The 27,753-nt window shown below is 41.8% G+C and overlaps 1 protein-coding gene across 4 annotated transcripts in view; it reads left to right on the top strand.

Moving 5' to 3' along the window:
- pdzrn3b (PDZ domain containing RING finger 3b) overlaps positions 1-19,763 on the top strand; it is an 89,006-nt gene extending 69,243 nt beyond the window's left edge. For 2 of the 4 annotated variants that reach the window (XM_036532011.1, XM_036532013.1), the window contains 7 exons: positions 11,273-11,526; positions 13,406-13,493; positions 15,073-15,171; positions 15,809-15,871; positions 15,957-16,058; positions 17,150-17,266; positions 17,959-19,763. In XM_036532011.1, the coding sequence (XP_036387904.1) occupies positions 11,273-11,526; positions 13,406-13,493; positions 15,073-15,171; positions 15,809-15,871; positions 15,957-16,058; positions 17,150-17,266; positions 17,959-19,479 (2,244 nt within the window). In that variant the 3' untranslated portion in view covers positions 19,480-19,763. Of the gene's footprint in view, positions 1-11,272; positions 11,527-13,405; positions 13,494-15,072; positions 15,172-15,808; positions 15,872-15,956; positions 16,074-17,149; positions 17,267-17,958 lie in introns of all 4 variants that reach the window. The other 2 variants (XM_036532010.1, XM_036532012.1) reach the window with 1 other exon arrangement.
- Positions 19,764-27,753: the final 7,990 nt, after the last annotated feature.

The raw sequence follows: 27,753 nt of genomic DNA, 5'->3' as shown, positions 1-27,753 counted from the left end.
TATACCTTATTGCTCTGCAATCAGGCAAAAAATAATAGCCACTCGCTTATTGTCACTGATAACACACTAAAACATCGTTCTTCTACAATGGAGATTTTCTCTTGGTAAAGAATTGCCTTTCCCTAACTAATTTGAGTTCTCTTGTTGGCCTTGCTGAATCTCTTGTAGTCACTGGTGCATAGTTATCATCATTAGCCTCTTCAATATGCCAGGGGGAATTGGCTTTTGACTTGATAATAAAGCTCTGTAGCTTTTTCTACTCAGAAACACAATTGAACTAAGTCTGTATGTCTTCAGTGTGATGAGGGAGGATGAATAAATTATATTTTTTTATCATTGGTGTTTTTTTTCTAGTTAAAACGCATTGGATCCCTTTATAACAAGATGGGAATACTGTAACGTAGGAGCTGTATTGACAGTATTGATTACCTTTACGATACATGAAATGGTAACAAAGGCCACCATCGTGAAGACAGGAGTTTAAGAGCCCGCCTAAAGGTACTTTTCTCCCTCAGTTAAGATAATTAAAGCCCAGGGAAGGCAATGTGCTGAGACTGCTCCAATCTCTCTGTGTAAACTTGACCTCACTAACTGCGGTGAACTCAGAGCTCCTGCTTCAAAGCGGGAAGGTATGTGCCACGCAGAGATGCAAGCTCCAGTGGTTCTGAGAGAGGGGCAGAGGTAGAGCGCTGAAAACACTGTTTGACAGACTGGAGGCTCCTAATCTCTCCTAAAGTGGCCTGTAATGGCCGTGGCGCCTGTCTGTGCCTCACAAGACCCCCCGCTTAATTAGAACTTTAAACCACAAGTCGGCCACTGAAGTCTCCCTTCCAACTGGACTCACTTACTCTGTTGCTGCTCATGGTTTTGTCTGTTCACCCTACTTATTCCGTCCGTTTGATCACTTGCATCCGCACCCCCTGCTCCCACTTCCATTTGTGCAGATTTGTTTTGTTCTCTTTTGTTTTCTTTTCTTTTCTTTTTTTGTCTGCTTGCTTGTGGTTTGTCTTGTGTGTAATTTGGGAGCAGACGTAGTACGATAAAATAACACAGCCTGCATGTAATCTGCGTGTATAATCTACTGCAGTATAATTACGGAACGTGTATTTTCATTGCTACATTTTGTAATGTGTGTTTACAACATTACAAAAGCCTCAGATCCATTTTCAAAAGATCCTCTTTTGCTCATTAACCAAGAGTTTTCCTAGTGTTAACCAGGACAGGGTGTATTTTTGAGATTGGGATGCGCAGTAAGTAGACTTGTATCAAAACGATTTCAGATTACACAAATGACTCATATCAAAACAGTTTCTTTTTCTTCAAATTACTTCAAATATCATATTGTAATTTCACATGTGCAGACATATCAAAGTTGTTAACATAATTCAAGCATTTCTAAAATTTAGATAGGACAAGAAGTGCTACCGGGTTCAAGTATGAATTACAGTGTTTGGTATTTGTCACGCTGGATCTTACCAAAGCATGAAGAGTCAGTAGAACATGAGGTAAATATCTTTCAGACAACAGGCAGACGTTTTCACCGCAAGGGCAAAAACCACAGTGGAAACCTTTGTCTTTACTGTAGCCACGGCAGAAGCGGTTCACACCCTAATGAGGCTTGACAGAGGCGGAGTGTAATAACAAAGCCGTTCGTGCAGGAGACGGCCTGCATAACGCAGCACAGTTAGCTTAATAGTAGGCAGGTTCACCCCGGCGCGCTTCCACATCTGTTTAACACTGGAGCAGGTGGTGCACAGCCACAGGGGAGCGCTCATCGGAGGCCCCTTCTCAGTCTGTCTTGTCACATGTCACTGAGCGGAGTGCACACAGACGCAAGGCAGCATGTGCAGAGACATACAGTCAGGCATAGCATGGCATGTGCAGAGACAGACACAGTCAGAAACAACACAGCATGTGCAGAGACATACAGTCAGGCATAGCATGGCATGTGCAGAGACACACAATCAGAAACACAGCATATGCAGAGACACACAATCAGAAACACAGCATGTGCAGAGACACACAGTCAGAAACACAGCATGTGCAGAGACACACACAATCAGGAACACAGCATGTGCAGAGACACACACAACCAGAAACACAGCATGTGCAGAAACACACAATCAGAAACAACACAGTATGTGCAGAGACACACACAATCAGGAACACAGCATGTGCAGAGACACATACAATCAGAAACACAGCATGTGCAGAGACACACAATCAGAAACACAGCATGTGCAGAGACACACACAATCAGAAACACAGCATGTGCAGAGACACACAATCAGAAACACAGCAAGTGCAGAGACACACAATCAGAAACACAGCATGTGCAGAGACACACACAATCAGGAACACAACACAGCATATACAGTGACACAACACAACATGAGGTGCACACAAAACGTCACACAATGACACAGCTAAAGCTACAACACTCTGACACTGACACTGAAGACTATTTGAAAGTTTTACCATGAAATTACTAATTGATTATCCGGATCAGAATTAAAATGCTTGTTAAAAAATGAATTATCTAAGGTTTTCCTTTTTTCTGAGTGCCTTTGGAACTAGACCTTCAGCCTTGTTAACCTTTGAAGATCACAAGAGAAGTCACTGGACACGATCAAATAAGCTAAGGGGTATAACGATGTGTCAGCAATATAACTAAAACTCCTTTGCAATCTACTCTAATTTGAAAGCAGTAAATTTGTTATTTTGTTAAACCAGATGTCAAAAACAGGTGAAGATGGCAGTCAGTCTGTCAGCATGTTTAGGAGGAAGCCCTGCAGTTCATGTGGTGTTAGCTAAATTTAATTCATGAAGAATGAACACAATGTTTTTTGCGTTTTTGGGAACAATTAATTCATTGTACCCCTTGTTTATAAACAGGAGAAATTAGGTGCCTTTTCTGTGTGCAGTAGTTTTATACTTATCTCCCATCACTAACAAAAGACTGCCATTAACATGTTCAGCCGAGGACATTATGCACCATACAGCAGGCCAAAAAGGCATTAGACAGAGATACAGCATGATTAAGAGAATGAATCATCTTTGTACACATGTACCCTGTGAATACAACAATGCGCCCCTCATTGTGCTGCTGCAGCATCATGAATAAAACATCTGAACAGAGGGATTTAAGCACTTATTAAAGCCAACCAAGTCGCAGGCCTTTTTAAATGTGGGTGATGGAGTGTCATTACTGCTCATTATTGGTTTGCAGACAGAGCATTCCCCTCATGGCCAATGGCAAGCGGCTCCCTGCTTTTAGGCTCTCTTATTAAGACTTAATACTGTGGCCAGGATGTGCTTAAAGTGACATGTGGGCGTTACCTGGCATCCGTAGGCCTGTGTTCCCTCTGTCTAGCGGGTCCCCAGGTGTAATTTGCGGATCTCTGCATCAGGGTGAGAAATTTGCCTCAGTCTGGAAGGACTGGAGTATAACACGTTTGATTAAAAGGGCATGGTGTATGTGTATGTGTGTGTTCCAGATAGTAAAGAAGCGGACTTCTCTGAGTGCGTCTCACACATACACACACACACACACACACACATACACACACACAGCAGCTGTTACCCTGGCCCACCCCAGTACAGCACTTAAACCATCTCTGAACAATCATCAGGGTTGGTTGACGGGGGGGATAGCAACCTTTGATTTGGGTTAGGGGATATGGGGTTCTCATCAGTCCATACGCAGATGACATGGAGAAATGAGTGTGTCTCTCCGGCTGGTAGACGGAGATTGGGAGGCTGGGAGCAAGGGACTGAGATTACTGCTCTAATGATGGGTGACAGGGCCCTCTTTTCAAGCTGCTGCCTGTGATTTCGGTCCTGCGGGGTCGACCCCCCTCTCTTTGTCCTCATGTTCTCCTCTGACTACCAAACCAGAGGGTTCAAAGACACAACCCAGGGAAAGAACTCAACTATACAAATGCACCCCCAAACCTGCCAGGTCAGACAGAGTCCCCCTGTATTTTGGGGACTCTCTTTTCTGTGAAAGATCAGAGATCTGATGACAGCATTGATTCTTTTCACCATGTTAACCTCCAGAAGTTGCATGTTTGAAGAAAGGGAATTTTCCTGCTTTCACAGAACTGGGGTCTGATACAGAAACAGTTCCGCGTGGCCTGAGTGAGAACTGTGTTTGATTTGTTAGAGTGTGGGAAAAATATAAAAGTGTTGCTTTGATGAGTGCTTAAAGGAGCTCTCATCAAGAGAGGGAAACAGCATGAAAAGCCCGAAGGAAGTGATATGGGTGTGTTATTGATTTTCTGTGAATAACAAAAATGTCCTATGCTTAAATGAGATTAGAAGTGAGTAAATAATGGAGTCTTATTTCAGCTAGCCATGCTTATTTACTCCTTTTGTTTTGCGCTATTTGTTCTGCGTTCCCCAGTAAGGCGGCACACTACAGTAAATAATGGCCACTGTGTTTTAAGTAAGCCAAAGGAGATCTCCTCTTTTAGAGAAACTGTTTCCCCTCAGTCAATGAAAAGAATGACACATATACGTGGAGAAAGACCATAACCAGGCTTAGTGGAATTGCATTGCGTTTTTTGTCAGAACTGTTAAATGTGAAATAAAAGAAGGATTAACTGTTGTTTCAAGCAGCATTGACCCACATTTGGAACTCTCCTTCCGCCACTCAACCGCCCAGGCATCTGAAAGTAAGCCTTCAAGCCTCAACGTCTTCTATCAAATCAGCCGTTGTGAGGCTCAGCCCCCCCACCCCTTGTAAAATACAGACTTTGAAGAATTTGCTTAAGAAGTGTATCGGACCATAAAGAGAGACTTAAAAGAAAAGCTTGCGACATCCATGACCTGCTGAACAAACGTCTAAAGACTTCGTTTCCCAGGATTTCCATGGCTCTCCACAAATGAAACTCTGTTCGGCTTCTCTCTGGCAGAGCTCCCGTTCCTCCACAGTCTCGCATCTGACTGACTATGCTCCACATTCCCGCCTCCCTGACCATGAGATACAGCACCACCGAAAGAGCTACTTTTCCATAATAACCTCAAATAAGTGACACACGACCGTCAGGCAGTGCAACCTGAACAGTAATACATGGGAACAATCAATGAATACTCATGACAGTGAATTTCATTATTTTGATAGTCATTCTTAGTCACAATGAGAAGACAAAAGTAATGAGAATTGTTTGTAAATCAGCCACATAACGTTCAACGACTTGCTGTGTGCTTGGTGTCTGAACACTTACCCTTGAGTTCATTTTCAAATATTTAATTCCTTTTCCCAGAAAACATAAAAATGATTTGAAGCTCCGAGTACATGTCCATGTTAAACTACAATCATAAGTTGAACTACTGATAAGACCTTAGACAACAGCCTTAGGTGCCCTCTAAAACTGGCGGCAGAACTTTTCTGGACTCCTTCCTACTTGAGGAATTCAGGTCATTTTTTATGGTGCATGTCCGTGTTTTTATCAGCCGTTCCTTGGTTCCCTGAAGGAACCCCAGCTGCAGCAGCAGAAAAAAAGGTGAAAGCCCTCCTAAACCTGACAGCTAAAGCTCTTTGGCAGCAGGTCAGCAATCAGAGAGACGCTGCCTTACTCACACCTGCTGCCACACACGGAGGACTCAATCAGCCCTCATTTGCATTCCTGGGGTGAGCGGAAAGGTGGGAGCGTGGCACCGTCCTCGCCGGGACTCTTAATTACCTCCAGGACAACAGGCACGGATTTTAAACATCGTAACGAGCTGTGTGGACAGATCGCAGATGTGCTGAACTCTGACGGGGTTAGAGGCAGAGTAGGACTGAGGTACCGGCCCCCCCACACCCTCCCCCAAACACACACCAGGGAGAATTACATGGTGAGTGTTCCCTCTATTTTCTTCTGAGAGAGGAATAAATCCTGCGTTTCTGAGCAGGATGATCCAGGCCTGATATCTTAATTAAAGGAGGCCATGGTTCTGTATCAAGGGCCCTGAATAATAGACATGGTACTGAATAAATCCCTCTGTACCTCAACACCCAGGAACACACCGAGCTGTGGTTTCAGACCTCATTACTATTCCCCACAGTGAGAGAGTGCACAGTTCTCACAGTCATCATTAAGAAGGTTTTACGAGGTTTTCAGCCCCGTGCTGACTGCTTTATCCTGATGTCATACAGAAGGTGACAGAAGGTGGTAGGTTTAAGTATGTTGTTGGTGCAAAGGATGAAGTAAGCCTTCAAAACTAAATAAATCAGTGCAAGGACATCTGGATCAGTATTTCTGCCAAACTGATTAGCAACTGTGTGCTCATGAATTCTGCCCACTTTTAACTGATTAAAACTGGTGAGCCAGTGCGGTTTTCAGTGGAAAAATGCCTCCCTTCCTTCCCTACATTGAAGTTATACTATGGATCATATGACAGAGTCATATTTTAGAGTTACTTTGGTGTGCTGTTAATAACTGTACTGTGTCAACTTATTAATGCAAAATCACTCATGATGAGAGTTTCGGTGTCGGGCAATGTTTGTGAGTGAAGGATTAAAGGAAAGGGGCTGAAATGTCTTGCAAATGCATGTTCAGAGTTGGCGAACGCAGCGTTTTGCAAGCACAGTGTGTCTGTCTCTCCCAGCAGTGCTGTGCGGTGTCAGAGGTGAGCTCCATGAATAGGGGGCAGTCCAGCTCTCCCCCCCACACCCCTGTCGGGTGGGAATGCCCCCATCGTGTGCACTCGGGCGGAATACTCTGGCCTCTGTGGGAGGGGGAGGGGCTTTGTTCAGGGGTCGCTGCCTCCAGGGAACAGCGGGATTCCAGGGCAACAAGGGCGTCCTGAGAGCAAGACAGACATAGAATCACCTCTATTCCTCCAGCTGATCAGGACTGTCATAACTGCCTGTGGGGGTGGGGGGGGGGTCATGTTTGTGTGTGTCTATGCACTTTCAAACCAGACTTCTGTCTTGGTTTTGAATGAAGAAGAAACAGTGGTATACTTAAGAAGTATACATTGACGTTTGAGTGGAGTATGTAGAAACCGGTTTGCTTTTTAGTTATAACGTGTATTTACATTTCCCATTGTAAGGATTCAGTCGTTTGCTTTTTTTTTCTTTCTCTTTTTAAGAATTTCCAAAGTAAATACATACATCCATGCCTGCCGTTGGATTATTCAGTTCAGTATTATCCAGTTACTTGATGCAAATTGTAAATGGAAATGTTGGAAACCATTGCTTCTTATTTGACAAGTTTTGATGTCTCTAAAGTAGAAGTTGAACCCATCTGGGATGATCCAATTATCCTGCAGGCCGGATTAGCATTAATCCTTTTTAGTTATTAGTGAGCACATAACCTCTTCAAAGTTGAAGAGAGCAATTTCCATTCCTCCCTCTGCACTCTCACTTCTGTTAATGTAGATATCAGCAGGGGGTAAAACATATTGGACATTGGGTAAGAAGTTTCCCAATTCTTATGGTAATCTTAGGAGCTGAAACCATGTATTAAAGGCGATGAATATAAATGACTGTAAACAGACAATGTCTGAAACTCATGTGTCATGTGCATGTGTCATGGTCACTAAACATGAATGTGATTGACACACCTGTAAGTCCAGTTATTACATCTAAGAAAGCACTGATGTAGAAAGGAGACAAGTGAACATTTTGTCAGAGGAAAACGTACCGAAAAAAATATCACCTCTAATACAATGCTGGTCCCCAATCATAAAGTACATCCATGTGTGTATATGTGCGAGCATGTGTTGTGAAAAAAGGAACACAGAACCCTATGAAAACAGGGCTGCAATTGTTGCATCACTTGATTTCATCTGAATTTTCGATGGTTTCATCATTCCTCAAGGAAAAGAGTACACTCTTTCTCAGCATGATCAGGTTTATAGAATTAGCGGAAGTGTGTATATCCGAAATGAAAAGAGCCTCTGGTGTAGATTACATCTAAGCTTTCACACATCCAGGAATCACAAAGGAACAAACTCCAAATGCTATACAGATGGGGGCATGGGACCTGGGGTAGTTCTGGAGACTCTAATAAGCTTAAAGTCATCTGGTCCATGGTGTTATGGACCGTCAACAGGTAGGTGATGTTAGCAGTAGTGTCCGGCATCTTAAGGAGGCTCCATTAAATGAAGCTTTTACCTGCATCTCACTCCATTTACTGTACTTTATTACCCTTTCTGTAATTCATGTTCATGCACCATTGTTTAATGGTGTAAATGAAAGAGTTCCACTTACTCATGGTACTTGTCATTACTCTGCATGTGAAATGTGGCAAGACTGTTGAAAACAGTGTTTATGCTGTACAAATTATTTGCTTTCTGCTTCATTGAATTCCTGAACAGAAATAAACCAGCTGCCACAGTAACACCATACTTCACAATGCTATTGGACTATAACAGTTATAGAGTGGCTCGTTTTGGTTTTTTCCTTTTAGTTTGTAGGACTTTACGATTTTCTTTATTCTTGTGCCAGTTGTTTCATTAAAAGAAGATCATAGGGAACAGATGCTATAACCAGGCAGTAATTATTAAAATAGCAGAGAGAGACAGCATGTACAGTAGCACTGATATATGTATGGTGATAAATCTTCTCCTGTCTTAAACTGCGTTACATTCCTCCATCAGCTCCTAAACTCAGCAGACAGTTCAGCATATTGGAAAGAATACACCTTTAGCACTTTTGGCTGATTTCCAGGTATGTGTACTATTTCCAAATAGTATCACTCGTATTATTAAATTTAGCAGAGACTCATCTCAGGCCTGAAATGTTGCTGTGTTGGTACACCTAAAATGAAAGTTTTGAAAGCTGAGTCAAAGTGAGTTATCAAACTGATATTGTTCTGAACTGTGTTCCTTTTACTCATGGATTTGAGCAACTTGGCTGCACGGATGCTGCTTTGGAAAGTCATCTCAAACAAAGGTGCATACTGAATTGCAAAGCTTGAAAATGGGCTTCATTGCTACACAATGGAGTGTCTCGCATTTTAATTATGAGTGAGTGCTGTGCTGGTCACCCTAACCTTTAAAGTTGTAGTTAGTGTAATTGTTAGTTGCCCGTTGAACTTGTTAGGGTTAGGGTTAGGGTTAGGGTTGTTATGTAGGGGTTTTCAGAAACAACAGCAATGACACTTTAGGTGTTGCAGTAATACATTTGATGTACTATAATACATGAATGTTATGAAAAGTGCCCTTAAAAAGTTGGTGTAAGGTTCTGTTCACTCTCTGACATTCGCAAATCGGAATGGAAGGTGCTTCTGGGTTGTCTCGGAAACCAGCACAACCCTCTCATCCTTCATCACCACGGACAGGCATAGGGTCGAGCGGCTCATCCAAACTTAATTAGCTTCCTCTCAGCGACATACTGTAGCCTTTTACACAAATTAATCTTCACAGGTTAACACGCTGCATTCGCATAATCTCCGAGGGGGAGGCGGAGACCACATTTTTCACTGGACAGAAATTACTTAGCTAAATGAGGGCACCTCGTTTCGTTTGTCTAACGACCTTTATTAATCAAAGCCCGGCTCATTCTAATTAACGTCCCACTCTGCTTGGTCGTGCCTTGACCCTGTAAACCAGTAAGAGGCATTAACAAGTTATCATACATCATTGTTTGACTTTTATATTCATATTTGCAAGGCATTAATAGGGAGCCTGTCTACCAAATGCTGGTGTTTTGTTATTGTCTTATATTTCTCAGTAGAGGGAGTCTATTACATTCAAAGTTCAGAGCACCGTTTTCCATAGCAGTGAATCCCTGTGGGTAAAAACAGAACCAGCCAAAGATGTGTTTTGGTTATGACATCGGAGTGGTTGTAGACTGGCTTCATCTGAATGGGATTCGCTGAGGTGGAAAATACACCAGAAGCACAGAGTGGAAGCTCCTTCCAGCTGTTCCCCCTCCTCTAAAAAAAGAAAAAAAGGAGCTGAAGAGGAGTAATAAGATTTGCTCAGTCGATGAAAGGCTGGTTCAGTACCGGTCAGCCTGCTTCAGCTAGCATGTTAAACAGCATTGCTCCTTTACTTCTACATGTGTCTGTGGGATGTGTGTGCATCTGTATGTGCATGTGTGTGTGTGTGTGTGTGTGTGTGTGTGTGTGTGTGAGAGAAAATGTGCTGTAAATGTGTGTGGCTTCTATTTTTATATCCTTATATTCATATGTCAGTGTCCCACATAAAAGGAGGTCATTCCATTCAAACCTGTTTACTCAATAAGGTCTTCATTGGGAGACACAGCTCAAGGTCAGCTCAAGACTCCAGCCCCCCATGTGTTCAATAACACCTGTGATGAATGACTCCTCTTGGCTTATTAAAGATAACATGGAAGCTATCCTTCTCTGCAGGTTTAATTGTGTCCGTGTCTTAGTGTCTCAATAGCCTCTCGTTAATGCGCTTATTGTGATTAGTTCTGTCCTGGTTTGTTCATTTTCAGCACTGGTGAGGGATTGAAAAGGTTGAAAATGATGGCTTGAAACTGTAGGTATTGCATAGACCACAGGGAATGTCTGCACAGCCGGTTCGGGTTAAGCAGCATAATCTGTAAAGCCGTACGACACAGCCAGCGTCTCCAGGGCGGAAAAGCCAAATATTCACCCGGCTCCGTGGTAACCATGACCTCACTGACCCAGCCCGCCACAGTGGGGTTTTCAGAAACTGATTTAGGGTCAGCTCATGTGATGTTTGCATTGATTCTAGCCGCCCTGTATTGTACCCTTCTGACTGAATGCAGAACAGTGCAGAACAGGGCTGATCACAGCAGTATTCCTCTGAAGGAAAGTGTTGTGGACTTTGCTTGACATTGGTCACCGTCGTTTTATGACAGAATGAAATGTACAGTGTTTTTTATATGTGCATTTCTTTTATGTGAGAATTAAAAAAGAATGTGAAGCAGCTAATTATCATTGTAATAAGCAAAAAGAAACAAATTCAACAGTACCATGCCAAACGTTTAGTTCAGAGATGTGAGCAATTAAGCACCCACATACAAATAATGAATCCCATGTTTAGGGTTGTGTAATACCAGCTGTGTCTCTCAGTATTTCTGTTATTCTGTCATTCTTGTTTAAACAAAGTTGAGCAGAAGGTCGTTGCCCTTATAATATCCTGTTCATTTTATATTATCATATCAGAATTTAACTTAATTTTAATAATTTATTCTTTGATGTTTGATCATTTTGGTAGTGGCAGTTTTTACCCACATCCACTTGTAGGTGTCAGGTTTAGCATCATGCTGAAGGACAGCCACTGGGTGTGTGACATAAGTTCATTGACAGTGTGTTCCTGTGTGTGTGTTCTGTTTCTGCAGGTCAATGGGAAGGATCTATCCAAGGCCACGCATGACCAGGCAGTGGAGGCCTTCCGCACGGCCAAGGAGCCCATTGTGGTTCAGGTGCTCCGCCGGGCGCCCCGTCCCAAGGCCGTGGGCCCGCCCTCGGAAGCCCAGGTGGTGGACATCAGCACACAGACTGACATCACCTTCCAGCACATCATGGCTCTCACCAAGCTGCCCGCTGCCGCCCCTCCCGTAGACGTGCTGGAGCAGTACCTGCTGCCCGAGGAGTGAGTGACACCTGCCCATCAGGCTTCACTTTTGAAACTGTGTGTCCCTGTGCATTCTGACAGGATAGGCACATTACAAAGAGTGGCTTTAAATATGTTTCACATCAGCATATAAAAAATTATGTTGTGTCTAAAACTGGCCATGATAATATTATCAGAGGTGTAATATATTTCATGATCATTCTGAATTACATTTTTGTCCTTAATATGAATACATTTTCACAATATTATAGTATATATGTATACTGCTCAGATTTATGGAATATGGATATGATAGATGACAGTGGTGCCTACTATAATGTAGGTTATTGCCAAAATACATAAAGGTCACAGGCTGCTCTCAGTTTGGCCCTTATCTGCCATATCTCTGAGGCTATGTTTAATTGCAGTGTTGCATATCAGCTCAGGCTTTATAATGTCAGTATAGACTATAGTCACCACCACTCCCACATTACAGCCAAACTGAACACTAAAATGCCAAATCATAGCCGTTAGTCCCCCAGCTGATGTAAGGAGTGGCCATTTTTAAATGGATGTTGCAGTTGTGTACAGTAAGCTCTCTATTTTTGGCTACCATAGTCCTGCTACATGTGATTGTGGTTCCATAAGTTTGTAAGTTTCATTTCATTTTCTCTGTAGACCTGTGTTTAAGTTCTCTAAACCTTACATTTGCTGACAAGCTGTCACCTGAAAAAAAAAAGTTTTGGAAGGTCCTTTTTTTCTTCTTTTGAAGTCTCAGAAGGGCTAGAATGGTTTGAAATGTTTGGCAAACTCTAGCAACCCTCCTCGGGCCACATTAGTCTTCAAACAAACCCTCTGTGCTGCTCGTTAAGGAAGAAATTAAAATCCGGTGTCCTTTCACAAGCTCACTTAGGAATTCATGCCTCCGTGCTGCAGTCCACACAGATATTATGCCTGTCAGTCAGGGAAACTGTTAAGGCCTTGGGCAGGTAGCGCAATTATGTCTCCCACTAATTTGTGATTGCGTGACGGGTCAGACATGACGTCATCCTTCACATCTCTCTTTAAACTCAGGGTTTCGTGTAGCCAGCAGCCAAAGAACAGACCCCGTTTATAGCACCCCCGTGGTTGTCCAAATGGCTGTGTGTGAGCAGTAACCACATTTATTGGAATCTATTTAAAATGCAGAGAATTTCGAAATTCATTTGAAACAAAGTTTAATCTGAAAGTTTCTATTCATTTCTATTTATTCTATTTATCCCTTAATTTATTCCTTATTAGATGCTGTTGTTTAATCCTTGCAGACATACAACTTGCAAGTGTAGTAGAACAGTGAGGGTTCTTTTTAATTATTTCTCATCTTAAATGGTAATGTTCTAGACCTATCTGTGGTTAAATTTAAATAGATTATCAGAGTAAACACATTATAACAATAAACACACAAGTGGACATTGTGTGTTAGTGTCCAGAGATCAGTATGTAGAAAAAATTTACTCACACTCTACTTAAGAGCTACACCTGTCTAATAGTCCAGATCAGAGTAATTCCAAAAGAAGAAAAAATGGACTGAATGAACATTTTACTAACATGCTCAAGGATTAAAGTTGGAAAAGCTTGTTCACTTGGACTCGAACTCGTTCCTACTTGTACTAACTTTAGTGAGGATTGTGGTCTCTTGACACCAGTTTTAGTCTTGTATGGATGTACAGAGAATATGACAGCAATGAATACATTTTATGCCACATAATGAATTATACAAAAAAACCTGCAACATGCCAGACCATCTCAGCAATGTTCATTGCCAATGAAAGATTAATTATTAGATGGTCTTGTAAAATGTCTCAACAGTGTATTATAGCTTTCTGAGGCCTGTTTTTTTCCTAGTGTGTATTTTTATGAGATAATATTACTTTTATAGACACTCCCCTGGGCATGAATACTTCGACCCCAGTGATTTCCTGGAGGGCATGCAACAGGACATGGAGAGAGAGGAGCTGGAATATGAGGTAAATTTAACTTCTGCATGCACGCAAACACTCACTTTCATTGAAGATAGATACGTATTGCATACAGCCTGCTGCCACAGCCCTCCATCCATCCCTTTCCAAAGTCCTTTGTTTGCAGTATTTGGATACATGTGTCATCACAGCACAGAGATTTGTGGGATATCTGTCTTATTGATGAACTCAGCCTAATTCGTCCTTGTACGGAGATTAAAATGTAGGCCAGACACGAAATGAGTGGGTTGTTTATTCTACACCCTGAGCAGATGCCAGACGGTGACATCATTATTTATTTGTGACAACCACTAATACGTCTTTGGTTGGAGCATGCTCAGAGGCATCGCACAGATCATTCAAAAAAGATAATTGGGTGACTGGGACAATGGGAGGAGTGATGGATATGGTAATGTACTTTAACAATGCCCATGCGGTAATGGAAAAATTGATGGAAAATGAAGATTCTAAGGTCACTAGGTGCTCACCATTTGGGCACCATCATCAGAATTAATAATGGTAACTGTGACACACAGCAGAGACCCGAGAGGTGAACTTCAGTGCCTTCCTGGCATATGAACATTAGAGTGACTTCCACTGACCCGGCTCTAGACCTGAAGACCACTGAGGAACCTTGCCGAGATCTTGGAAACAAAGATCAATTGTTAGGACATGGTCAGGACAATGACAAAGCTCTCCCTGGGCCTCCTGTGGATTGTGCTGTGAGAGAGAGAGAAAGAGAGAGAGAAAGAGAAAAAGTGTGTGAGAGAGAGAGGGAGAGAGCATGAGAGTATAAAGTATAACACTTAAATTCACTACTCAAGGTTAAGGTCAAAGCGCATTACAGTTAGACAAAGATGCCTAAAATGTGTTAAAGTTCTAGGAACATTCAAGCTTTTGAAGAGAAATGGTCTGAAATGAATAAAATACAGTTTTGCAAGCTACATTATGCAAAGAAGTATTCCACAGAGCCTTAAATCTAGTGATTTACCGCTCTGTGAAATGAGGAAGTCTCTGCTATAGTGATTAAGCACTGTGTGCTGTAGTGGATTATAGTCATTTCAGCAGTTGTTCTGTTATTGCTGAGAGGGGAAGTTTGCTGTAGTGTAAAACTAGAATTAGCCTTACTTAGTTATTAACTGTGTTGTTCCACAACAGAGGAAAGGAGAGGAGAGTATGTTTTTTTTTCCTGTGTCTAACAGATTACAGGTGTTGACAGGTGAAGAGCGGAAAACTGCTCAACCGCTGCCTGGCAGATGTTCTGTGATACTTGAATAAATTACTCGTCTTTCATTTTGTCACATCCTCCTATCTGACTACCACAGCATTATGTTCCTCTAATTGTAGGTGTAAGTCCCTCTTCAACAAGAGTGATTACAGTGAACAATTTTTGGTTGTATTTTTTACACATTTCAGTAAAGTCGTCTATTTGTAGCTCCAATAGTACAATAATTTTATTTTCAAAAATTGTGAGAAACCTACAATTACCATTTTTATTCATTGTTCATTATTTTTGTTGTTAGTAAATTTCAATCTGTTCTGTTTAAGAAATTTTAGGTTCTAAAGAATGTTTTCTATTTTCTTCCAGGAAGTTGATTTATACAGAGCAAACATACAGGATAAGCTGGGACTGACAGTGTGTTACAGGACTGACGATGAGGATGAGACCGGAATCTATGTGAGCGAGGTACATTACTGAACTGCTTTGTGGTTTAAAAGCAGTAAACGGTGTATATATTTAAAATGAAGATGTTGAAGTGAGTCACAGTTGTGAATGAGAAGAAACAAAGCAACTCCAGATGTATTGTTGCTGGAGAGAGGAAGCAAAGGAACAATAGATGACATTTGTTTAGCTCACCATTTATCATTGTATTTTTACTGTGGTTGCAGATGGGGTTTTTTTTTGCTTTTAAGTTAACCGACTCTTTCATTTTTACTACTGGCCAAGATAAGAATTGTATTCACATCTTCTCAAATGCTTCTTTATCAAGTGCTACTTTTTTTCTAGCTGCTCTGTAAATGTTTTTTGTAAACAAATGGAAATGTGGAAAACTGCACCAAATGATTCTAACCCTAGATCTTGATGATGTAACCACTTCTAAACTGTAAGGTATTAGTGGAGATGTTTTTATTTAATGCATTTTTATGCCATGTTATACTATGTTAATTCTTTGTTAAACAGACTGTTATTACCATACATCTCTATTGTCAGCAACAATAGATATTAAGCGGGTTACATAGTCCCTCTGGAGCCATTATATGCCTACGGTCCTGTTTATGTTATACTTCCTAAATGCTTAAATATCTTTTTTGTTGTTGTTTAGATTGACCCAAACAGCATTGCTGCAAAAGATGGTCGAATCAGAGAGGGAGACCGGATTATACAAGTGCGTTCATTTCTTGTATTGTACACAACATAAATTGGGTGAATTCTATGACCGAGCGACTGACTGTTCTATTTTAACTTTAAAGATCAATGGGGTGGAGGTCCAGAACCGTGAAGAGGCGGTGGCCCTTCTGACCAGTGAGGAGAATAAGAATGTCTGCCTGCTTGTGGCCCGGCCAGAGATCCAGGTACAGGAGAATCAGGTCCTTAGCACTTCTACACTTTCAGCCTGAGAGCTGACACTGTGAAAGAGCCTTCTTGTGGACAAGAGCTTATTTTTTAAATGACCAGTTTCTTGGTATCATATTACATTGTTTGTTTGCTTAGTAGATCCATTTGTCTTACAATTATACAATTGTAGAAATCATGACAGAGATTGCTATTTATATATTTAGAAATTAGATGTTTTACAGGCTAAGTACCTTTCTCACAGACAAAATGCAGGGCTTCACCAAAGATTCAAATGTGCAAACTGCAAACTGGTTTCAATTTACGTAAACACATGTGTGTCCACAAATATACATATAGCATGCAAACCATAGGAACAATCTGACTGTGCATTATACCTGAAGAAGCTGAACTGGAGTTGTGTACAGACCTGAGGCTTGCTTAGTTAAATTGTCCAATAGGTGTTTTCACAATGTTCATTTGCATGATAGATGCCCTTATTACTTACATTTTCTGGATTATCTGATTAGACAGCTGAATATGTTAGAAAGAAATACAGGTTAAGTACCCTGCTCAAAGGTACAATACCAGGGGTCCACCAGGAACTTGAACCTGCATCCCTCTGAACAAAAGGCTAATCCCGTAAGCACTGACCTGCCGTCACCTTCTTTTTTGGATGGCAGTGACAGACTAAAGCTCAAAGCCTGTTCAGAACCCCTAGAGGCTCGATCACCCTCCCACGCACACACCTATACCAAAATCATGCAAGAAGTGTCAGACATTGTGAATTTAACTCTCAGCCCAACAGACAGATTCAAAATGATAAGCGTTAGGCTTGTACTATAGAAAGCTGAATCACAGCATGTGTCAAAGAAATGAAAAAGTGGGCTGTTTCCTCCTCTCTCTTGAGTTAGTCATGGTCAGCCTAGTCATCCCCTTGTACATAAGCTGTGGGAACTGAAAGCTCCTCAGGGGATTTTTAAAAATATTTCCAGGTTCTTTTGATTGGTTTGAAGGGCCATGTCTAACACCAGTGGCAGTGAGGTGCGACTGTGATTGGCTTAGCTCCGATGAGCAGACAGTGATGATGTGCTCTGTCTCTATGCCTCAGCTGGATGAGGGATGGATGGATGATGACAGGAACGACTTCCTGGATGACCTACACATGGACATGCTGGAGCAGCAGCATCACCAGGCCATGCAGTTCACTGCCAGCATGCTGCAGCAGGTGAGCTGCTCTCTCAGAATGTACCCAGACGCAGTGACAGCGAAGTCCAACCAGTATATCAGGGAGATAGTGTAACATTAGGGGGACTACACTCTCTGAGCTCTGTCCTGGTCCTTGTCAGGGGTTCCAGCCTCTACTTGAACTAAATGATTGTGGAACAAAAACGGCAAGACAGAATTTTTACTGTTAAATATATGGAGCCTGATAAATTGTTGCGAGTGAGAGAGAACCAATGAATTACAAGAATTCTACAGCTGAAATGCCACAGTATTATAGAGTAAGATGTTGCCCAGCATGCACTGGGGGGAAAGCCATTTCTATCTTGGATGACATTACCCTAGATCATGAATCTCACAAGATCTCTCTTGTAGAACAGCAAAAACAAATCTTCAAACTTGTCAACGTCAAACAACGTCAAACTCGCCAACTATCCTCAGGCTTTGTTCTCCCTGTAGCTTATTGATTAGATCAAGACAGGATATCCGCAGTCTTCTCTTTTCTGTCTTTCCAAAGAGATGTCTGTATAGCCATAGTGTCGTATCCACCAAATTTATACATTGATTTCATGAACGCATACATTGCTGCAGTAAACTGTTCCAGATTACTTAAACCCAAGTGTTACAAGGTGCTTGTTGGACTTTATACATTTTTGAGTATTGTGAAGGTAGACTTATTTCATTCCTGTGTTACAGAAGAAGCACGAAGAAGATGGCGGCACCACAGACACTGCGACCCTTCTCTCCAATCACCTGGAGAAGGACAGCGGCGTGGGGCGCACAGACGAGAGCACCCGCAACGACGAGAGCTCGGAGCAGGAGAACCTGGGAGACGACCAGACCACCTCCTCCAACACGCTGGGCAGCCGCAGGAAGCTGACCTACAGCCAGGACACGCTGGGGAGCGGGGACCTGCCCTTCAGCAACGAGTCCTTCATCTCCGCTGACTACGCCGACGCCGACTTCCTGGGCATCCCGGCCGACGAGTGCGAGCGCTTCAGGGAGCTGCTGGAGCTCAAGTGCCAGGTGAAGAGCGCCAGCCAGCACGGCCTGTACTGCCCCGGCGCCGGCGCCGACCAGGAGGGCGTGGACAAGGAGCTGGAGCTGCTGAACGAGGAGCTGCGCAGCATCGAGCTGGAGTGCCTGAACATCGCACGCGCCCACAGGATGCAGCAGCTGCGCGAGCTTTACCGCGAGTCCTGGATGCTGCACAACAGCGGCTTCCGCAACTACAACACCAGCATCGATGCGCGCCGCCACGAGCTCTCCGACATCACCGAGCTGCCCGAGAAGTCGGACAAGGACAGCTCTAGCGCCTACAACACCGGGGAGAGCTGCCGCAGCACCCCGCTCACGCTGGAGCTGTCCCCCGACAACTCCCTCCGCCGGGGGGCCGAGAATCAGGCGGAGGGGGGCGCCGCCGGCACCGCGGGGCCCAACAGCAGGGTTCCCAAACCCATGCTGTCCCCGGTCCAGGAGGCGAGCCCCAGCAGAGGCAGGCCTTCCTCGTCCTCCAAGGAGCCCGAGTCATGCCCGCCGCCGGAGGGGAAAGAGCGTAAAGCCGGCGAGGCTAGCAAGCCCGGGAAGAGCTCCCTGCTGGCCCAACCGCGCTCCCCATACAAGCACGCCCACATCCCCGCCCACGCCCAGCACTACCAGAGCTACATGCAGCTGATCCAGCAGAAGTCGGCGGTGGAGTACGCCCAGAGCCAGATGAGCCTGGTGAGCATGTGCCGCGACCCCGTCACCCCCGGCGACCTGGAGCCCAAGATGGAGTGGAAGGTGAAGATCCGCAGCGACGGGACGCGCTACATCACCAAGCGCCCCGTCCGGGACAAGCTGCTGAAGGAGCGCGCCCTGCGCATCCGAGAGGAGCGCAGCGGCATGACCACAGATGACGACGCTGTCAGCGAGATGAAGATGGGCCGCTACTGGAGCAAGGAGGAGCGCAAGCAGCACGTGGTGCGGGCCAAGGAGCAGCGGCAGCGGCGCGAGTTCATGAAGCAGAGCCGCATGGATTGCCTGAAGGAGCAGAGCAGCGCCGAGGACAAGAAGGAGCTCAACATCATCGAACTGAGCCACAAAAAGATGATGAAAAAGAGGAACAAGAAAATCTTCGACAACTGGATGACCATCCAGGAACTGCTGACCCACGGTTCCAGGTCGCCCGATGGAACGCGAGTGTACAACTCCCTCCTGTCTGTGACCACAGTGTAGGTGGAGCCCTCAATGTAATGTACTGTAAATAGGACACTACCAGTTGGGGTAGAGATTCCTGCCTCGTTCAATGCGGCAATGTTTTGTAAATATGAAACAAGAAGAGCCTTTTCTGAAGGAACTTGAGTCTGCAGGCAAAAATACGGTTTTTAGAGAGAATTTTGTGGATGGACTGTGAAACTTTGCATTTTGAAGGTGATATGGAAATGTTTTCACAAGCTTTTCAATAACCTTTCTACCTTTGTATTCATTATTTTGAATAATATGTAAAAAAAAAAAAACTTCGTAAAACAATTCGTATGCCTTTTTTTTTCTTTTGAAATCTTGAGCAGGTTTTTCAACTGTGGAAAATATACTTGCCAAGAGTAAACAGCCAACATTTATTCTTTTTTTTTGGAAACAAGTATCTTTTATCAGTATTTTACTGTTTATGCATATGTTTTGCTTATTACAAAGAATAGAAATATGAAAAAACATTTAGCTTCAAGGTCAGCACAATCCTTTTTGGTGGGACTTTTAGGGACTTGTAAATTTTACAGAATTTATCATTTTTAACCCAACAGCTTTTTAGTTTGTTTTTGTTTTAAAGTTCCAGAGCAAAGGAAGCTGTTCTCCTTAAGGTATAGCATGTTACAAATGGTCAGCTGTCATCCTTTACAAATGTTACCTGCAAAAGTCAAAACATTGTGCATGTACAGGAAAAGGAAAGCCTTTGTCATATATTTGTTAATATCCAATTCTTTCTGTGTTATTAAAGCCCATTGTAGTAGTCATGCCATAGTAGGACTCCATGTACTGAGCAAAATATTGCAGCTTAACAAATTCTTAGTTAGCAACACAATTTGATGTCTTGTAAAATGAGAGAAATAATAAATTATTGTTTTATATTTGATGAGCTTTCAAAAAGTGGTGCAAGCTTTTTCATTTCTGTAACTGCTCTCATGATCACGTATGTCACAGGTTGACAGCTTTAAAGAATGATATTAGAACTTGTTTGAGAACCTGCCAAATAGTGTCTTGTCTCTCTTTCCTCAATCAGGTTTGTGTATTTTTCTGTGTTTGTATGACAGAAAGACATAGGATGTGACTGTATTGAAACTGTATGTAATATGGTACAAAATGGTAATTGAACCAAGCACCAAAACATATAGAAGAATGGTGTCTTGAAATGAAGATAGACAAGAATGCATTTAATCTGAGGTACATTATGTACTCTACATAATTGTTTTAGGGAGTCCCACAATTCTTTTTTGATTGTGTTTTCGGGGTTTACCTCTGTGGATTGGTTCATATTCAGTTTTTTGGTTCATTCCATTAGTTTTGGTTCATACCCATGTTTATGAACTTGCATGCACAGAATGTTTCAAAAAAGTAAACCCAGGGATCTTGGATGGATAACCCAGTGGAGGTGCTTAAAAGTCAAAGCTAACCTACAAAAGTCGTGAAGAATGTGGGTGCCTTGTAGAAAACTTGGGCTTCCAGCGTGTGAAAAGCAGTAAAAAGATCTTTTGTCCGATCCTGAAGATAAAATAATTGTTTCAAGGGAAAGTTAGTGTTGTGAGGAAATGAATAGAAAAAAACAACTTGTGTAACCGGTGGTATCTTGCGTTGTGTTCAATTAGATGTTACAGGGGTCAGCGAGCGAGCAAGTTTTGAACCGGGGTTCTCACTGCTCGCTGCCAACCCCTTACATCCAGCGTCGTTGCCAGTCGAGCTAAAGGCAAATTGCCCCTAGCCTGTTGGCAACAACGCTAGTTAACCAGGTCATGGGGAGTGACGTAACCACTGCATCCGCTCGGGCTACCTGCTACACGCTACCCACAGGCTTTACGCAGGGCTCACACAAGCTATTCACTTCAGCTCTGCTACACTTGCACAAAACAGGACAGAGGGTTTAAAACCCTGCATGTCTCTGCTGAAGAGATTAAGATACTAAGAGATAACTATAGCACTTTTCTGTCAATGCTGCGGTTGCCAGTTTCCAGCGAGGACAGAAAGCAAAAGTATTTCTGTATGGGAGATTTATGTGAGAGTCTACTTCTTTCTACTTGCCATTGTGATCAATATTGTATTGCCTGCTTTTTCAGGTCACCACAGTAAAGCTTGTAGCTAAATTTCCTTTTAGTCAAACACCCCCTTCACATGGGGCTATTTTTTTCACTGGTATTTCTTAGGGCATTTTGACTGATATCTCCAGTTCAATAACATTCCATACCTGAAGTAACTTTTCTTTCTTACCAATATTGTGGTTCTTTGATGAAGAAAGAGGGTAAACAAGTAACATGTGATTCACCTATAGTTTGTGGCTTACACCTGTGTTAGATCCTCCGGTGTATTGTATTTACAATTTATGAGAAAGGAGAGCAGTTGAGGGAGGAAAGTCTCATATTACACAACCACATTCATTGTAAGTAACTTTGTTAAATTTCTGCCTTTGCTTTTGAGGAAACTATGTAAGCAAAACTGGGGTACCTAATTGGTCTTAAATTGGCTAGTACAAAACTTCCATCGTCACTGACCTGGAGAAGAAAAGAGACCTCATCCAAGTAAATGGCTTCAAAACAGATGTCACTGAGTAGAAACTGGAAACAAAATCCCCTGGGGTTTTCCAACGTACTGAAAAAGAAAAGCCATCTGAAGCAGTCTGAGGTACAGTCAGGAACAGGCAAATTCACAAGGGACTACAACAGCTGAGCTGAAGAACAGTCAGCAATTACCTCGGGATTTAAGAAACTAATCCTTTGTTAAGAAAGCCAAATAAACATTTAATAAAGCTGCCTTGTCTCAAAGACATAGTTACATCTTCCCCTTGCTAAGAATAGCTATGGCATCAGATGACACCTACCCTTGGTGATACTATTGCTTGTGTGGACTGAAAATGAGCAAATTCAGAGCAGCACACTAAGGTGAGTGAAGTGGCTTCTTATGACTCCTGACTGAAAAAATAAAGTCCTCCAAAAAACATCTGGTTCAGAACTGAAAAAAAAATCCTTCTGGGATCATACACCATGGAATATCTTTTAATAGACAGGGAGAAGTCTGCTAATCAGTGGCAACTGCTCTTTAAAATTACCTGAGGGTACCACAAATGTACTGAGATATTATCTTAACTCTGTACCACCAAGACATCTCAGCATTACTTTAACCATGCCCAATGGTGGGCACTTCTAGCAGGACATTCCAATAAGATTTCATGTAATGAAATAATGAATGTAAAGCAACAAGGCTGTTTCAGGGTACACAGCTATCTGAGGAGCAGTGTTAGAAAGCCAGTGCTGTATGCTCACCCACAGTCTTACAATGAGCACATTTACGCCTGTGCTGGGCACTGCACTCCTCTTAAGAGAGGACAGTGTCTTCCAGACATGACTATGTGAGTGCGATACTGGTCCCTGTTGGTGCTGCAGCAGATGGCCATGGTCTTGGCCTGTATCACCTAGCGCCTGACACTTTAGTCCCTGTCATCCCTGCCAGGCACACACAAATTCAGCTAGGGGGAAGTCCAGTCTAATAAATCTGTTGCATTTTATTTTACCTTCTTGCCCAATATATTTGGTAGTACTTCATTTTACAGTCCAGACCCTACAATATTGCATAGTAATTTCAAAGATGTATTCCAAGCAATTACTATGTAAAACTACCTTGAATCACTAAATGCTAAAATGTATTATTTTTGGTAAATTACCGTAAGTATGTATATTAGTTTCATGGAAAGTACCAAGAAACTATTTCAAATTGTTAACCCTTTACTTCTCTGGTAAATACCAGATAAATAGCGACCATAAAACTGAAGTTTTGGTGCATGTAATACCAGCTTAATCTCTTAACTCCACAGTACTGGAAGAGGACCTGGCTATACCAGAAAACAACAATGAAAAGTAAAAGAAACATAATGCGTTGTCTTTCTCATCTTAGAACGAAAATGTGTTTGACAGCCATAATTATGAGTTACAGGGTGTTGCTGACATGGCAGGGATAAGAACGCTTCGGCTGTGTGATGCACACCAAAACCAGGGGTAATTGTGAGTATCTTTGACAAGATGGACACACCATCTGTTTCAGGCATCCGCGACCTTTGCCCATTTGTTCATCTACAATGCAGAGAAAACTCGAGGTTGAGAAGACAGCATTAATTTAGTTTTGCACCTTTAGTTTTCACAGCAGAAAAGTAGGTTAGTTTTGTTTTGTGGGGTACTTCTGTGACTTGAGACTTCCATATTAATAGAGGTGCAGTGTTTCAGTTATGCAGCTTAGCAGAGGAAAATGCATTCACACACACACACACACACACACACACACGCACACGCACACGCACACACACATACACACACATACACATACACACACACACACACAGATGACTATACAAGCATTTGGTGCTGAGATATATTAATATGCTCTGGAAAAATAAGTTTATTCCTCCTCTATACCTGCTGCTAAGTGCTGTCTGACATTTTAAGAAAATCACCCAGTATTAGCACCATTGCCAATGCAGCAGCTGTAGTAGTGGTTCTGTTTAAATGTAGTCTATGGCAGCAAATCCAGTTATCTCAAATAAGCTTTGTAAATGATTTTAAAAACAAGTATGTTCAATGGTTCTGACCATGTTGGAACATGGGATCCATTGCCTGTATAAAGATCAGGGACACAGAGGAGGTGGGTGAGTGATGGCTTCAAGCAAGTGACCAGGGCACCACAAACCTGATGCAGCCACTGCCTCTCCTTATTTTCTCAGACCTGAAATGAGTCAATCCAATTGTTTTATAGTGACTGCTGTCCAATTAGATTAGCAGTATGGAGCAAATAAAATGTGGCCAGGAAATGCAAAGGTTAAAATTTTGCAGAATGAAGGATGACATTATGTGAAAATATTTGCATCATAAAACATTGTATCAGTGCAAGTACATTAATTCTGTGGAGAGAAGAAAATGGAAGCCATTGGCCACACTGCAGAATGCCATTTTGTTTATACGTTTGTATATACGCTTTTTTCTGCATTTCTTTTATGTGTCTGTATCTTTATCTTGTCATGTAACCCCTACTGTTTGCAGGTTTTAGGAGATTTAGAAGGCAGCATATTGGATAAGGAATTTGTCTCTGTGTTTTAATCTGTATTACTTGAAGGGAATAATTATGGTAATAAGAGTGGCCAGGAAAGCAGGCGAGGCAGTGCTCTGTCTGTTGGAATGTAATTGATTGCTTCTCCACAGGGCTGACTGAACCTAGTCTCTATGATTTATGTCCCACAAGAAAGCTGTGTACACACTCTTTAATGGGAGATAACAATATGGCATGCAAGGCAAACAAAAGCGCTTGCAATCAATTTCCAGGACATTCCCCCTGATGGGAAGAGATTAGTTCGATCACACATTTAGGCCTGTTTTTTTTATCTTCGAAGTGAATGAATGTATTCTGCTCCTCCTTCCCTTGTCGCAGAACTCTCGTCCTGTCGGAACTCTTTGCTCATTCCTTTAAATTCCAATGTGGAGAGGCTGACTTTCCAGGGTTATAGTCCATTAACTGATAAAGCTGGACTTAATGTTGGAGCAGCCTGGCTCAATGCAAAAGATGCAAGGAATGTTTACATTCTCCTTAGAGGGAAAGGCACTTCACCAAAAGGCATCCAGTCTAGACACATGCTCTGGTGTCTGGCTCGACTTTCATTTAGCCAAAAGCCAAGTGAGCAGGTGGACACAATTTTACACTGTGATAAATTGCAGCCGTCTGAACATCAGTTCTTCTAGTTTCCGCCCAACGTTAAAATATAGAAATAATGTGTGTTCTACAAATGGAATGCATTTTGAATGAGACAAAATACAAGAAAAAAAGGAGATAAGAATCAAAGCCGCACTGTGTATGTAATGTAATAATGAAAACAATCTCTTTTTTTCAGATTTAAAGTACAGTGCACCGCTGTGTACTGAACTGAAAAAGAGGGAGATAGAGAGAGAGGAAGAGATGAACTGAAGCATGATGAATGAACTTTACAATCCACAGGGGAAAATGAAGAGAAACAGAGATGAAATTCAGCTTTTAAAGACATGGTTAACTGCAGATAACGTAACAATTCATCCTATATTAACTGCCTGTAAATAACATTTAGTTTCAAGTACAAATAAAATATGCAAAGTACTCTCATTTTAGGTGATTTCTCTTAAATTCTCTCTTTCTGCTTTTTATGTATTCCATAGTCCAACCTGGTTTCATGATTCCATATCTCTTACAATCTATGTAATATTAAACAGCTGAGGCAAGAGTGACGAATCCAATTTACTGTCCAGTTAAAAATTTTTAAAAGTTAGTGTGTCATCAGTCTCTCAAAAGTTATGTTACAGTAGTAAATCATTAAGCAGCCTTCTGAAATGTTTCAGCATTATTCTGAAACAGTTACTCATTTATTAATGAAATACTACAACTACTCTTGGGATACATATTTCTGTGATGCAATATGAATCAATGAACAGCAGTGAGGCCTACTCTTTAAATGTCTATTTGCACAAGGACATTTCAGCCCAAGCTGGCTTTACATGTTCCACATTGATTAAAGTTCAGTTGTGTCTTAACACTGGCCTTCAAGCAGGCTGACTGCTTCATCTGAGGGCCTTTGTGTTGGTTTTCATTTTGAATTGATCGTGTTAAAAAAACATAACTAACAGGACTACTGTATCATTTATAGGCTTGCCTCAGTGACCACAATGAATAGAAAACGTGGTAACTGCTGTCCAGAATGCAGGGGTCACATTAGCAGGCAGACAGAAATATATATAATTACTCTGTTTTTTTTACAATAATAGTAATTAATGGGGACATTGTATGTATAGGAACTACTTGAAATGAGAGAAGATTGCATCATAATGTTTCAAGTGGTGATGAACTGGTACATTTCAACACAGGGTTCACAGGCTGACAGTAGCATACATAGAATCAAGTGTTCAATGGTGAGTATATGTACAGAGTTGACTGAAATGCTTCATGAATGTTTATACAATATGTGTTCTTGTGATGGATGGTCTGCATGTCTTGGTCAGGTGCAGCAGGTAGAGGTTACACCAGCTGGACAATGCTGCCCTTCTGTGCTCTGTGAGCAACAATGGACGATTATTGACTGAAGCAACCAGACAAAATCAATACTCATCCTCCACTAGAACAGCTTTTATGTATTTCTGTTTGACTGTTTCTTTGTTTAAAAGTGAAATTACAGCAGTAAACCTAGGTGCAGTTTTGCATTTATTACCATATTTATGATATTTGTATTCCTGACAAGAGAAAGTCTGTTTTAATCGCTACAAATTGCCTGTGTTTTATTTAATTAAATTCTATAATTAGGTAATAATACAAAGTCAAACTGTGAATGTATAATGTTATCATTAACATTGGTAAGTTATATTGTTGAACTGGTATAATATATAATGTTCATTTTGTCCAGTCTGGTAGGCAACAGTCTTAAGCAAGAAACAACCTTCATGATGGACAGACAAACAAATGCCTACACCTGACATTTACTGGCCATGTAAAGATATAGGGCAAATCACAGTCAACAATAAGCTTTCGGTATGATAGAAGGAGAGATTCACATCTGTAATTTCCTTGAAAAAGATGCCTGTGACTCCATCACAACAGTAAATTCACAAATACAGAACTGAGAGATTCGGATGATCTAACGCACACCATGAAAATGAACCCAGTCGATCATGTCATAATTAGAAGGCCCAAAAATCTTGGCCCAAAAAATGTATATCCCAACATATTTCTCAGTATATTACAATATATTTAATTTCTATAAAGTATGGCTTTTTATGTGGTCATTTTTCATTATAAAATTGTGAGTTTAAGGTTGTGTCATGCTGTTTCCCTTTTCCTGGGGGTTTCAAAAAGATAAGGTCAGTTTTGTTCAGTACAACCTTCAGATTTGGTTTTCAGCTATGATTGTTTAATGAGCTTCTTTTTTTACTATATATTCGGCTTATGCAAGAGCAACTTGCATAGCTCTCATATATATATAGTATGCACATGTGGATTAACAGATGTAATTCAGGTTAAACATTCTGCCTTAGAGTAGAGGAGAAATATGAAATCTTGGAATCAAACCTGCAACATCATTCTGGTAGAGATGACTGATAACAATAATACACAAGGAATAAGAATTTAAAAAATTGAGCCCACAGCAAGATCAATAGATATCCACCAAGAATGAAAAATTAGCACTCTCTTCATCATTCATTGTTCACATTTATTCAGCATAAGTACTTAAACCTGTAGTTATTAGCAATATTA

Source organism: Megalops cyprinoides, chromosome 6 (genome assembly GCF_013368585.1).
Source record: "Megalops cyprinoides isolate fMegCyp1 chromosome 6, fMegCyp1.pri, whole genome shotgun sequence".
In the NCBI taxonomy this organism is placed as follows: Eukaryota; Metazoa; Chordata; class Actinopteri; order Elopiformes; family Megalopidae; genus Megalops; species Megalops cyprinoides.
The sequence above is the reverse complement of the archived record's forward strand: the minus strand, read 5'-3'. Positions and strand labels throughout refer to the sequence as shown.